Genomic DNA, 14155 nt, shown 5'->3' on the forward strand with positions numbered 1-14155 from the left:
AGAGGTTTCTGCCCCCCCTGGGGGCAGATCGGCCTAATAATAGGCCAATCTGCCCCCAGGGGGGGCAGAAAAGGCCTTCCTAAAAAAATGCCCCCCTGGGAGCGACCCTTGCCCAAGGGGTCGCTCCCTTTTGCCAATTTCAAGGAAAAAAAAAAAAAAATCCCTGGTGTCTAGTGGGGTTTCAAAAGCCGGATTGCAAGCAATCCGGCTTTTGAAACCTGTGAGAGACTTCAAAGGGAAGGAAATACATTTCCTTCCCTTTGAAGCCTCTCTGGGCCTCCCCCATGGGATTGAAAAAGAAATGCAAATGGGGGAGACCCTGTGACTAATCAGCGCGCGCTCGCGCGCTGACGTCACAGGGGGGGTCGGGGGTGGGAGGGGAAGGGCTTCCCCTTCCATCCCTGACTTGGGGGGGTGGGGGGGAACCCCACAGAGGGAGCGAGAGCGCTCCCTCTGGGCTCTGTGCACAGGACGTAATGGTTACGTCCTGGGCACAGCAGCACTGTGCCTCAGGACGTAACCATTACGTCCTGGGCACAGAAGGGGTTAAGGGCTCCCTCGCGTCTAGGTCCTCGGATTCGTCGACCAAGACTCTCCAAGGACCTCTCTGCAAGACATCTTCTGCTCCTGGTCTCTGGAACCGCTGCTGGTCTTCATTGGAACAGAACAAGTCTGCTTCTGGTTGGAAGGCTCCCATTTCAACATTGTTTTTCCGGATTCTGCACAAATTCTGCTGCATCCAAGGCTGTGCATCATCCAGGGTCACAAGGAGTGTTTGCAGCAGGAAGCACAAAGGAATCTCCCTTGGAGTGAAGGAGTCACTCCCCTGCAACCGCAGGCACCTCAAAACACCGTCAACCGCCTGGTGGGGTCTTCTGTCCATGGACATCTGAAGATCCTGCAACACAGATACTGAGTCTGTTGCCTCCTCTGGGTCCTGCTGGTCGTCTAACCAACTGGGGAGACTGGGGGTCCATGCTACTGTCACTGGAGTAGAATCCCTGTGCACCGTCTGGGACAGCTTGTAGGCGACACCTGGGATCTTCTGCAGTTCCTGGCTCCGCAGTTTGACTTCTTCTTCCACCAGCTTGCAGGATCTTCACTTTCACGAGGGTGGGCATTGCCACCTGCACCACCTGGGCACCTAAACGTATTGGAATTTGTCCCCTTCCTTTGCAGGTCCTCAACATCCGGAATCCGTCCCTGGGTTCCACCGGCCTGGCCCACAGGTTGTGATAGCAGCTGGCCAATCCGGAGCATCCACTGGCTTCAGAGAGAGTCCCTTCTCCTCTCTGCATCTGGGTCCCTGGGGTAGGTACTCGTGTCTTCTGGGTATCCTGGGGTTGGGGCACTTTACGTCCATCCTCTTGTCTGCTGGTTTCCCCGGGGTCCACTGGGAAGGGTCCTAAATTCCACAAACATCAACCACTTCTCTGTGTTTGTCTATGGGACAATTGGGTGGGTAACTACCTTACTCCTGGTTGCTGGGGTTACTTATTGTACTTACTTCGGGTATTCATAAATGCTCCTAGATAACTACCACACTTAGCTTGGTTGGGTTCACTGTTTAACTTTCCTCTTTTTTAGTATATGTTTTGCCTCTCCCCCCAAAAAATGGGACCCTGTGCATTTTTATGCTATTTGTTGATTATTCTGTATATGTTGTGTGTATACATCTCCAAAGGGAGATAAACCAATGCTGGTTTAGTAGTAGTGCTATAATAAAGTATCCTTTATTTTTGCAAGACTTGTGTGGTTCTTTCTTGTGAGTGAGTTACTGTCTAACTACTGTGGTATTACAAGTGCTTTACATTCCTCCAGGTTAAGCTTTAGCTGCTCACCTCAGCTACCCTTTGAGAGGTTCTGCTATTGGGACATCTATTCACTATCACTAAGGATTGCCTGGACTCAGTATAGGTTGCAACACCATAGTTGTACACCATAAACTGAGCCAGCCTCCTACACCCACCATGACCAACAGGGTCAGGGGTCTATCTTGCTATTTGGTATGGGTTCTGACCACCATGCCAAGGATAGTACGCCATAAAGGCTAACACCCAGCAGGTCATGTCTTGCACAGTTGTATGACTGGCACATGTATCTGTCAAGGCAGTGGCCGGGATTCCATTCACCAGGAGGTCTATTCCCCTCTGGATTCTCTCAACTCACCTGTGGGCCACATTCCAGTTAAGGGGTATGAGGACCTCCTCATCTGAAGAGTCATCCCCATTGGCTACACTGGCTACCCCGGGGGTTTGCTAATGGGTTTGTTTTTGGGACAAGCAATGTCCTTGGTGTGGCGCGCTGTATGTATGCAGTTGTGGCACTATGCCTTAGTAGCTACCCAGTTTTTATCCTGGTACCCACTTTTGTTTTGGGAGGTGTCTGGGGGCCCACCCTCCTGGACAGGAATATTTTTCTTGGGTAGGTTTTGTAACTCCTTTCTTTTGGTCATCCCCAGTGGAGGTCTTGGTCACCCTACTCTTGACCCAGTGGTCTGCCTCCTTTCCCAATGCTTGGGGAGAAATTGGACCTAGGTATATCAGATATTGCTTTTCATTAGTGCAATAAGTTAAGATGTGTTCCTTCATAAATAAATGATAGAGGCCACAGTCATGTACTTCACTTCCAGTTAACCAACCATTTATTTTTTTCATTGTGTAGTCTATGAAGTCAACCCAGGGCTGGCTCGAGTTTTTGTGAGCCCCCCCAAACCTAATTCTGTACTTCTCAGTGGTGAGTCCATATCAGGGTTACCTTCATGTGGTCATAGGACTCCTCATCTGCTCCAGTGAATGTGAGGAGTCTATCCCTACACTTACCAGTGAACAGTTCCCAAAGGAGAGCTAGCTCCCCAGTGAGACTTTTTCATGTTTCTTATTCCACAAGCCCTCTCAAAGGCTGTAAACCATTTGGTGATGTCATCGCCATCCTCATATATGGGGGCCAATCCCTTTGGGGATTTTAGGGGCATCCGATTACTCTCTGTCCCTAGGTTTTGGGTTGTTGCCACCATTATGGGGTGCTAAACCCAATTCTGCTCTCTACTACCTCTCTATAGCTGGGAATCTATCCTCTAAAGCTATTCTTTTGGCCAGTCTTTCTAAAAGGCTGTCCTCTTCACTGAGTCTGTCCTCACTGGACGAAGTAGAACTTAACCTACCTGTGTGAGGTCTAGGTGCTGTGGCTGTTATCCTTGGGGGCAGGGACACAGGGATTCTGTCCTCCCTAGTTAAGTTAGGAGGGTGGGGGGGGTCATCCTCCTGATGCTTAACTTAGTCACCATCTGAGGGGAGGTCATCCTCCTCAGCAGTGTGTTCCTTTGAGTACTCTGCCAAGATGCCCTGGAGTTGGATCCTGGTAGGGTTTGAACCAGTTTAGATTTTTCTGAGACCGCAGAGATTCTTTAGCTCTCATCTTGAGATGGAGGTAAGGGGGTCCGGTGAGCTCCACAACCCTGTTCCCTGAGTCACACATTATTTCACTAAAGTTGGGGATTTATTTTATGAACTGAAACTACTTTAAGTTACTTTAATCCGAACTACAGTAACTTTCTAATTTTTTTAAGAAATGCTAAAGGGAATTTAACAAAGGTCCTAGCAAGACTTTAAATTTTTTTAAAAAATTGTCCGTTAAAAAATCAATTGAATCTAAAGGCAATTTTGTAGTTTAGTCGTGTCATCAGATGTTGGCTGAGTAGTCCAACAAATGCAAAGTTGTAGACCCCACCGCTCATCCACCAATGTAGGAAGCTTGCAGTGTAGATACTATACCAAAGTAAGATATAGTGTGCACAGAGTCCAGTGGATCCCCAGAGGATTTACAGAGACTAAAGTAGATAATACTAATGTTCTCTTTTGTGGTAGTGTGGTCGAGCAGTTAAGCTTATCAGGGAGTAGTGCTAAGCATGTGTTGTGAATACACAGTCCAGAAATGAGGCACACACTCAATGACTAACACCAGGCCAATGTTTATATGTCAAACAATATGTTTTGTTGCTTTTTTCCTTAACCAAAAGTATCTTTGTTACAGGTAAGTATAGTTTCAAGAATGTAACACTTTCAAGTACCAAATGCAGTTGGTTTGAAAATCACAGTTAAAACAGGTTTCAGGTAAGCAGTGCTTTCCAATATCAAAAGTAGACACTGTGCAGTTTTCATTGGAGGCAATGCAGTCATAGTGGGTAAAAAGTACATACACTCCGAAGGAGCCGTAGGCACAGGATCCCCTGAAGGGCACTCAAGTAACTCCAGCTTCAAAGAAGTATCCTGAGCAGGTAGAGGGGAGCAATGTGGTGACTTAACCTTAAAAGATACGTGCCTTTCAGGGTCATTGCATCATTTCTTCTTGTGCTTCCTGCAGATGACTTAGACACTGGTGACTCCGCCAACCTCATCCTGGACTTCCCTTTAAATCTGTGATATTCTTGAGCACGGGCTAGCAAGACCTTGGTCTTCTGCTGCTTTATGACCTTGTGTCCATGCTGATGCATGAAGCACAGGCCATGAAGTTGTGATCTGACCCCAAGGAGCACAGTCCGATACCATGCAGGTCCATCACAGCCCCTGCAGGGTTTGAAACCTGTTTAGAAGTGACATCCCTGTACTGGACCTGGTAGTAAATCATTTTTGAAAAGCAATGAAACATCATGAGAATTTCCTGAGCAGAGAAAAGCTCTAAATTCGCATTCATGGCACAGAAAAAAGGGAGATGAATTCAGTGCATCTGTTGAGTCTTTTATTGATATCATAGGGTTGTGCTTCCAACTCTGGTGGTGGAGTCAGTGCTTCCTACCACCCTTACTGGCATAGAGAGCTAATAAAAGTTTCTGGATTCATATATGCCTGACATATTGGAAAGACAAGCAATCTGCAACTAGAATTGTCCATCGGAAACCATTATTTTGTTTTTTGAACATCTGAGAAAGAATAATACAACTCATCTAAACATCTCCAGATAATGCCAGTCTGAGTAGGAAAAGATTGTCTATTTAAAAGAGAGTTCCGCAAAAGGCTTTGGTGTACAATATATAAACATTTACCAAACTACTAGCAATTGAATTAAAGTATAGTTCATTGAATTGCAATAAATGCAGGTAAGTTAGACTTCATAAACACAAGTGTCAGTAAAGTAGGGCATACTAGAGATTAACAATAATTAAAACTCAATCTTTAACTCATTCATCAGACCTTATGTATTTGCTTTCTTAGAACAAATATTTGTAATTGGGAATCTGGAATAGTTTTTACATATAACTGGTGGAGCCCTGTCCAGAAAACCCAGCTAAAGAAAATGATAGATTTTGCAATAGAATGAGTCTTGCATTACGATGGATCTAATATATGAAAACAGTAATTAAAAGAACCCAAGTTACTAAACCATAGGAAACAAAAAGAGATTATTTCTTTTCATCAAAGCAATCTAAAAAGTCTCTGTAGATTGCTCTAAAAATGAATTCCGTTTAATGCAATCTATAAATCAAGTGTTTAAGGATGCTAGCTCTACCATCTGTTTGAAGCATTGCTGAAATAGCAGAACCTAATATTTCCCTTGTAGTCTAAAGACAGATTTTTCCACAACCCTTAAAGCCGTACCCGTCCAGCTATGGTCTGGAGCGTTTGGGGAGCATTTTGAAAATTTAGAAATATTGTAATGATAATGGTGCAATTTTAAATTCAAAATTTAATATTCTATGATTAAACTCCCCAAAGATATATTACAGCCTAAATAAATATTTGGTGATTCCTACACCTCTGCTCATTCCTGATTTACATATTTTGGAGGAAGTTCATGCCTTTCATGTAATATCTTGAATTGATGTAATATTTTGCTTTGGGCGACTTTTGTTTTCCTAACCCCTCAAATTTCTGTGTAATAGCCGGAGTTTGCTTCAGAATATTAGTGGCCAATAAACACAGCATATAAAGTGAGTTCTTCTGTGCTTTTGTAATTGGGTTATAAGGAAATAGCTTTTTTTTTTGTATAGCTAACCCATGTTTTTCCGACTGATGCAGCTGGTTTTCAAATCGTGAGAGTGAATTGAGGCCTGCTAACCAGACCTCCGTGCCCTCACCCTACAGTGTATGCCAAATTGGCTGTACCCAATTAGAAATTGCTAACTTACCTGGAAGTCCCTAGTAAGTGGTACCCTGGTACCCAGAGCATGTATGCTAGAGGGATACCCCAGGTTTTGCTACATTTCTTGGGCCACCCTGGGGATCCCCCAAGTAAACAAGTGCGTCACTGCAGACTGGTAGAGCAGTCGTGCAAAGCTAGCCTGACTTACCATGGCCATGTTTGTAAGCCACCCCTCTGGCAGACCTACTGAGCCCTAAAGACAAGACAAGACAACATAACACATAGGAAGAACATTTGCCCTGACAGTAAAACATACAAAACTGTTGTTCTTACTCTGGAGAGACTTGGTTCCCCAATTGACCTCCTGTTCACAAGACAGAGCCACAATAGATGAAGAAGCCTGCTGTAGAAAGTTGGTAGCCCAAAGTATTCAGGCCTCTACTGCTGCTGCTCTGCAGCACCTAGGACCAAGACCCAACGCATGGAGCTGCACTCAAGTTCACTGAGCCCCGGAGTGCTGTCGGAGGCTTGCTGGGACGCCCAGAAGGCGAGTTAACGACCCAGGAAGGATTGGCCTGTGACTGTGATATGGAGTGACTGGCCAGCCCACGGAGGACTTTATGGGATGTCGACCCTTCAGCGAGGACTGCCGTGCCATCTTTGTGGACAGAGGTATCTCTGCAGGAAGACCCCCATTGACTGTGTCGTATCCTAGAACATTTTCAGCATCCTTCATCCATTGCATCAGGACCACTCCTTATGAATCCACTGCAACACAGATAAGTTGCCTGGAACTACTGAAGAAATGCTACTTCTGAGAAGTTAACTATTCTTGAGGACCTTGCTCCCTGCTGGTCTTGGTTGCCCCAAGAACTTGTAACCATCCTCATTGACACTTACCTAAGTTTTGATTGGAGACGTTTGTAAGTGCCAGTTTGTTGACTTTGCCAAGGCTTGTTCTTGGCTGAGCAAAATTTTGCTGATTTATTATTACTTGTAAAATTTCTGAAACACTCTGGTGGATCTTTTTTGTTCTAGTTTCTACATTCTTATAAAAATATAGTCTGTTTATAAAACTGGTGTCTGATTTCTTGAGTGTTGTTTGATTTCTTCAGTTGTTTTGGTGCTGTTTAAATTCTTAACACTTATTCCTCTGTGTAATCCTTTTTGTTCAGTGCCAAGTTTTACAGACGAAACCTCCTTGGCCTAAAGGGGAGTAAGTGTATTACACAGTAAGGTTGAATAACCTCATCATATAATGCACTCCATTTCCTCCCAGTCCACAGTTCTGCGCAGTGGAGTTTCCAAGGTGACTCTCACTCGGAGGCACTTTTAGTTTCGAGTGGATCTCCTGCCCAGAGTTCTCCATAAGATCAGGAATGACCGAGACCAAGTCAGTCTTGTGGCTCGCTATTAGACACGGAGAGTCTGGTTTCTTGAGCTGTTGATCCTAACCATTGGTACTGCAGTCAGGCTGCTTCTTCAGGAGAATCTTCTGTCACAGCTGGAGGGAAGGCTTTTCCACCTGAATCTGTCAGTGCTCTGCCTTCATATGTGGAGATTGAGAGGTGACAATTGACAGCCTTCGACCCTCCGTCCTAAGTCTTTAATGTTATGTTAGCAGCTAGGTGTCCCTCCACTAAGACGGTATATGCTGGTCGCCGGAGCAGGTTTGCGGAATAGTGTACAGAAAAGCGAGTTGACCCTCTTTCTGCTCCCCCTTTTCAGGACCTCCTAATTATTATTTCTCTTTCTGAGCAGAGCTCTGCTTTGGACAGCCCTAAGGGCTATTGTTCTGCCATCTCAGCCTTTCTGTGGTTGCCAGATCAGCCATCCATGTTGTAAATAGATTTTTGGAAGATCTTCAGCATATGTTTTCACCTTTATCATGCCTCCATGGAACCTCATTCCTGTACTCCCTTATCCGATATGCGCTCCCTTTGAGCCTCTACACAATTGTCCCTTCAGGCTCCTTACCATCATGACAACCTTCCTATTGCCAATAACATGTACCTGTAGGATCAGTAAGCTCCAGGCTTCGTCATCTAAGCCTCTGTACTTCACCATCTTCCCAGACAAGCTTCCTTTTTGCAGAAACATGGGACTCCCTTCCATGTAGGCCAGTGCATTATCCTACCTACCTTTCGTGCTCCACTGCATGCCTGTAAGGAAGAGGAGCGACTTAATCGCCCGAATCCGAAAAGAGCGTTGTTGTTCTACCTTGACTGCACAAGAGAGTTCCAGGTGGACAACTAACTCTTAGTGGGTTAGTTCAGAGCCAAGAAGGGGAATACTGTACAGAAACAGACCATCTCCTGATGGATCGTGCTCTGTATTAAAATTTGCTACACATTGGCCAAGAAGCAACCTCTTTGCGTGCTCAATCCACTGAAGCTAAGACACCAACAACTGCATTAGCATGTGAAGTTCCAGCACTACTGCCTGGTCAGTGAGGTCTGTTGGGACAGGTACATTGCCCGTTTGGTGCTGCAGGACTTTTTAGTGTGAGATGGTTTCGCAGACCCACGTCTGGGAAGATATTGCTTGGGTATCCAGTCTAAGGTAAGGAATCTGCAGCTAGAAGTCTCTGTCAGATGTAAAGTTACTCATCTTCGAAAACACTTTGTCTGGTAGAGACCATATCTAGTTGCAGATTCCTTAATGACCCAGCCATCCACCCCCCCTGCAATTTTCTAGCATCAAGGTTGTTTCCCCATTCAGGGCCCTATTTTTTCACACCAGTGGTCAGTGTTCTTTGTGACTCCATGCTCCCAATGTGGGGCGTGGCGAAAATAAACTGTTGTTAGTGTGCTGGGGTGGTACCTATACGGGAAACATACATGTCACTTTCAGCATGAGGATGCTTCCTACAGGCGCACATGTTTACTGCTCGTGAAAGATTTCTGGATCCAGTCTGACACCTGGGGATAAGTTTAAGGTAAGGAATCACCGGCTAGATGATCTATACTACCTAAGGCATTATCACATGTAAGTAACTTGTTCATCAGTGTTGTACTGAATTAAAAAGTAGGTCAACATAAAGGCAATTTAAGAAAGCCATGTATTAGTGAACTAATTACTTTTTTTTTCTAATCTATATCAGCTTTATGAGCAGATCATAGCAGAAAATGAAAAATTGAAAATGCAGTTGCACGATACCAACATGGAACTAACTGAACTGAAGTTGCAATTGGAAAAGGCAACACAGGTTAGTTTTAAAATATTGGAAATGTTTTACTTTCTTTGGTGCTTATATTATGTTTTATAGAGAAATATTAATAACAAAAAATAAAAATACGTTTGAGGCATGTGTGGCTGTAGACACACATGCTGTGCAACTCCTGCCATTTAGTGTTGGTCCCAGATGTGTGCAAGTTGTTTTATTTTTAAGAAGTCTTTTGAGTCACAAGGTAGTGTGACTCTTCTTTTTTAAGGTAATTCCCATAGTCATCAACTCCATTGTTAGATTGTTTTGTTTCTGCTGTCAGGTTCAGATGTGTACTATTATTCTCCGGTTCGACACTGTTGTGGCGCTGAGTGCAGTCTCCACTGTTCCTCTTCTCCATTGGTATTGTTATCAAATGTGTTTTCAGTTTTCTCTCTCATCTCTGGTAGATGCCTCAACCTTCGTCGGGTGACTTTCAGGTGAACTTCGGCCAGCGCCCTTTGGGGCTTCCTGTCTCCCGTCAGTTTCCGGTCCTCATCTCTCCACCATGTCACAGCAGTAATGGTATGGATGCCTTTTCCTTGCTGCCACGCGAACTACCCACGGACTGTCAGGCTCATCGTCTCACGATGTTGCGTAGGAGCGGAGACAACCTACTGAATCTCGTCTGATTCAAGGACATGAAACATCACCCACAACCTTTGGCAGTAGGTGTGGTGACCTTCACCCCACCAACAGCTCCAGCTTCGAACTGGAGATCGAGGACTTGCCTCCGTTGAGTACTGACTTCCACCCCCTCACGCACATGTCAAGCAGGTCCAGCATAAGGATCGTCCTGCCACTTTGGAGCCTCAGAGAGTAGCTCCCGGCACATCACTGCCTTCGGGCTATGGCACTGACCTCCACCTTTGGGCGTCACCCCGAGCTTTTCTCTTCCCCGAAGAACTGTCAAGGCCAACACATAATGTCAACCAATACTGCTTACTAGAGCCGACACCATTTGTGTCAGTTGAAAATGCCATCGAAGCCGAGAACCTCTACTCCAACATTGAAGACCAGCTTCAACTCCGGCACTGTCGAACCAATCCTTCATAAGCTGCTAGAGGAGATCAGGGACAGACAGAACCATCTTGTCAGCCACCCCCATATGGGCCAGATCATAGCCTGCCTTCTGGGGTCTGGTGCTCAACTCTCCAAACATCAGATATCCTTTGAAGAAGCTTTGGACCTGCCACATCCTCACAAACAGTGCAAGAAGGTGGACAAGGCTACCAGCTCCTTGTCCTTTTCTTCTCCTCCGCATTGCCCCGCTCCACAGTGCTCACCTTTTCCGACCTCCTCTCCAGGTGACCTCCATCCTTACACACCTCAGAGTTCTTCTTACAGACACAGGAGGACAGGGTGGGGATCCCTTTGATATATCGCACAGGTGGATCCTTGGAATTCCTATGATGATGACTTTCCAAGAAATGCATATCCAGATTTGTACCCTGCACACACCTCCCTCCACGTGTGAGTCCACCTTGTACCAAAGGGTAATTGGCCCAGCAAACCTCTCCTATGGGCTACTTCAGAGGTTCCTACAGGGGTAGTGACTTCAGAGTCCCCCATCCTCTGAACACAACACCTCTTGGGAGCAACCTCCAGAGGTTCTTTTCTGCCTGGCAGAATGTCACTTCCGACTAGTGGGTGTTAGATATTATCCAACATGGTTATTGTCAGAAGCTCAGTTTCAAAGCAGCTACCGGGTCTACACCACACACCTATACCAAATATTAAGGTGGATGTGCGAGTCTGCCAACAAGCCAAAGTTAGCCTGGCAGTACTTAGTACACAGTTTCATTTTACTGCTACCACAGGCTAGCCACCGCGTTTGGGAGGACTGCTTTGCAGTCTATGCACAGGAATTGTATCTACAGCCATACATGCCGTTGAAGGAAAATGCACCTTACTCAGTAGGCATTTAGTTTAAATTCTAGAGGATTAGTTTACATTCTAGAGGACTTTTAACATGATTCCTGTACCCAGCCGGAGTTAATGGGACGATTATATGACTGGATGTCTGTGGTTGTTTCATAATTTAAGGCACATTGTACCTGCCTGTTTTCCTGTTATTGTAGCTAATGCCGATAATTGATTAATTTATTTGATGGCTCTTTAGTAATGATGTTGTAGTGTTCTAGTTGTTCAATAAAAAAGCCTTTTGGTAACTTCACCTAATGTTTACTATTGATGACTTTCAGAAGCATGGAAAGCTGTGCGTTGCCATCCTTAGCCAGTAGGTTGAACTGGAAAAGGAAAAATAGCTGATATTGAATAAAAACAAATGTCTTTCAGTGAGTGCCATGGCTAGGTTCATGCACAGGAGAAATAGTTTAATTTAGTTAAAAAAGCTCTTCTAGGCACAAGTTTAAGTTAGTTTGGTTACCTGTTAGGTTTTCCAGACTGAAGTGGATTTGAGTATTTCCTGCTTACTTTTAGAAGTCAATCTGTTACTTCTCAGGAAGTGGTTCCAGTGGTAGTGTACGTAGGTGATGAAAATTAGGGAGGTGAGCTACTGGTGTCTGGTTTGCAAAGTTAACTACTGTTCTTGGGGTAATCTCCAAATGTGTAGTTGGTGGATGATACTGGAACACACACACTGCCTTCTGACACTCAGTCTCTTTAGATCTGTCTGGGTCCTTCACATTGTACAAATGTGTAATGCCCTGTGCATTGTGGACACTCCTCCCCACAATCAGTGTTTACACAAAGACTATCACGCATGTACCCTCTTCAGGGATCGTTTGATGTTTCCGCCCAAGGGAGTGAACACAACTGTGCTAGAGTGAAAAAATGGAATGGCCTTTTACTTTCTATCCCAAAGAAGGATGGAAACTGTAGACTGATCTTAGTCTGAGATTACTGAATTCATTACTCAAGAAGGAGAAGTTTAAGATTAGCTTCTCTGGGTCTTGGACCATGATGATTGGATGCTGTCCCTAGACCTCCAGGATGCATACTTTCATAATTTCCTGCAGGAAATATCTGCATTTTGTGGTTGGATCAGACCACTTCCAAGTCATTGTCCTGCCCATTGGATTTACATAGGCTTTTTGGCCCTTTAATAAATGTTAAATCGGTGGTAGTGGCCTGTTTTGAAAAGTGGACTATACATATACCTTGACGCCTGTCTATTGAAGTCAGGCGGCATGCAGCAACTCACAGACCAACTGCAATGAGTCTTGAACATTCAGAATGTGATCTTGATGTTTTAGGTGAGAGCAGCTGTTCCAGCCTTGCCTTGATGGGTCTGTGGCACCTTGATATGATGGCATCATACATCCTGCTGTTGCCCCAGGCACAGTAGCACATGCGGTCCCTTCAATGGAACCTATGTTTGCACTGGGCCGAATATCAGATAAGCCCCTTGAATAAGATCTATATCTGACAAGACAGCTCAGGACCGCCAGTAGTTAATGACAGACGCCAGTCGGATCTGCCTCAGACCTCTGTTTTTCCCCCCTCCAGAAATTATGGTCGTAACGGATGCGTCATCTTTTGGGCTGGGAAGGTCACCTAGACAATGTGGTGATCAGAGGGTATTGGTCTCTGATGGAACTGTATTCCATCTAAATGGCTCAAGGTTTCTGCCCTCCATCAAGGGCAGGTTGATCTAATTGCTCAGGGATATCAAGACCACAATGTGGTACTGCAGCAAGCAGGTTGGTACTGCAAGAAGCATGGTGGCATCGGGTCATGAATCCTATAGAAGACTTGAGATTGTGGCACTGGTTGGCTCTTCCCAGGACTTTCCATGTGGTCACTCATCTAGTGGGTTCCCCCAGCATCTGAGCAGAAGAAATCAGTAGGTGTCCTCTCACTGACAACAAGTGGTGCCTGCATCTTGAGGTGGCATGTGGCATCTTCACAAGGGTGAGGTATTCCCTTGATAGAATTTTTGCACCCTCCAAAAACACTCAGTTCCTAGTGTTCTACACTCTAGGATTTCCCTCTCAAAGGTCGCTAGGAAACCATTCCACCTTTGATGGCACCTTGGCCTCCTACATGCCTTCCCTTCTCTATCTCGGGCCCTTATATGCTGAAGAAAGTCAGGCCGGATCAACCAAAACTTCCACAAGCTCCAACTTCATGAATGGAGATTGAGTGGAACCAATTAAGATGTTTCGATCTCCTGTCGAAAGTGGCAGATGTCACTGTCTGCTCACAGCCCCTTTAGCAAGTCTATATATTAAGACTGTTGGGATACATTTGCTGCCATGTGGGAAGGGAACTAAAACAAGCTCCTAGAGGTGAAGCTGTCTGATATTCTGTTTGCATAGCCCTTTGTTTATCAAAATATTTGTGGTGGGCATGGTTAAGGGTAATTTATTTGCCTTTTCAGTCATTCTTCATTTGGATCACTAGCACATAGTATTAACATCTTCTGTTGAGGTGCATTTCTTAAGAGCTTTCATTTGCTCATGGATTTGGGACATTAATTTAGTCTTGAATTGTTTTGTTGATGTGTAGTCCCTTAAAACTTCACCACAACTGTATTTTGAAGCATTTAGCCCTGAATCCAGTGTTTCCCATTGCTACCACTTGCAGCCCTTGTCCCTTCAACTTCTGGACCCGGACCTCCCCTCCCCCCGTAGCAGCTGGTAATTCAGATCCCTGTATATTGATCTGGAGAAAGTTGAAGTATTTTCTTTTGTAAGTGTTTTGTAAGTTAACACCTTACATTTGAAAACAAATAGCCAGGCACTATTATCTAAGCAGAAGCAGCTGGAAATCTTTCATCAAAGTTCTCACTCTCATGACAAAACCTTGTGCTTCAGATTGGCAAAGTGTTGTGATCGAAGTATAGTAGTAATCTGACATATGGGGCTGACATATGTTGCTTAGTTTAGGGATGTGGAATTATTATGA

At 44.9% G+C, this 14155-nt stretch overlaps 1 protein-coding gene across 2 annotated transcripts in view; it reads left to right on the forward strand.

Annotated features, from left to right (window-relative positions):
* PPP1R12A (protein phosphatase 1 regulatory subunit 12A) overlaps positions 1-14155 on the forward strand; it is a 1050482-nt gene that overhangs the window by 862256 nt on the left and 174071 nt on the right. For both annotated transcript variants that reach the window (XM_069228775.1, XM_069228774.1), the window contains one exon: positions 9182-9286. In XM_069228775.1, coding sequence (XP_069084876.1) covers positions 9182-9286 — 105 coding nt within the window. The remainder of the gene's footprint in view (positions 1-9181; positions 9287-14155) is intronic.

Source organism: Pleurodeles waltl, chromosome 4_1, assembly GCF_031143425.1.
Source record: "Pleurodeles waltl isolate 20211129_DDA chromosome 4_1, aPleWal1.hap1.20221129, whole genome shotgun sequence".
NCBI lineage: Eukaryota > Metazoa > Chordata > Amphibia > Caudata > Salamandridae > Pleurodeles > Pleurodeles waltl.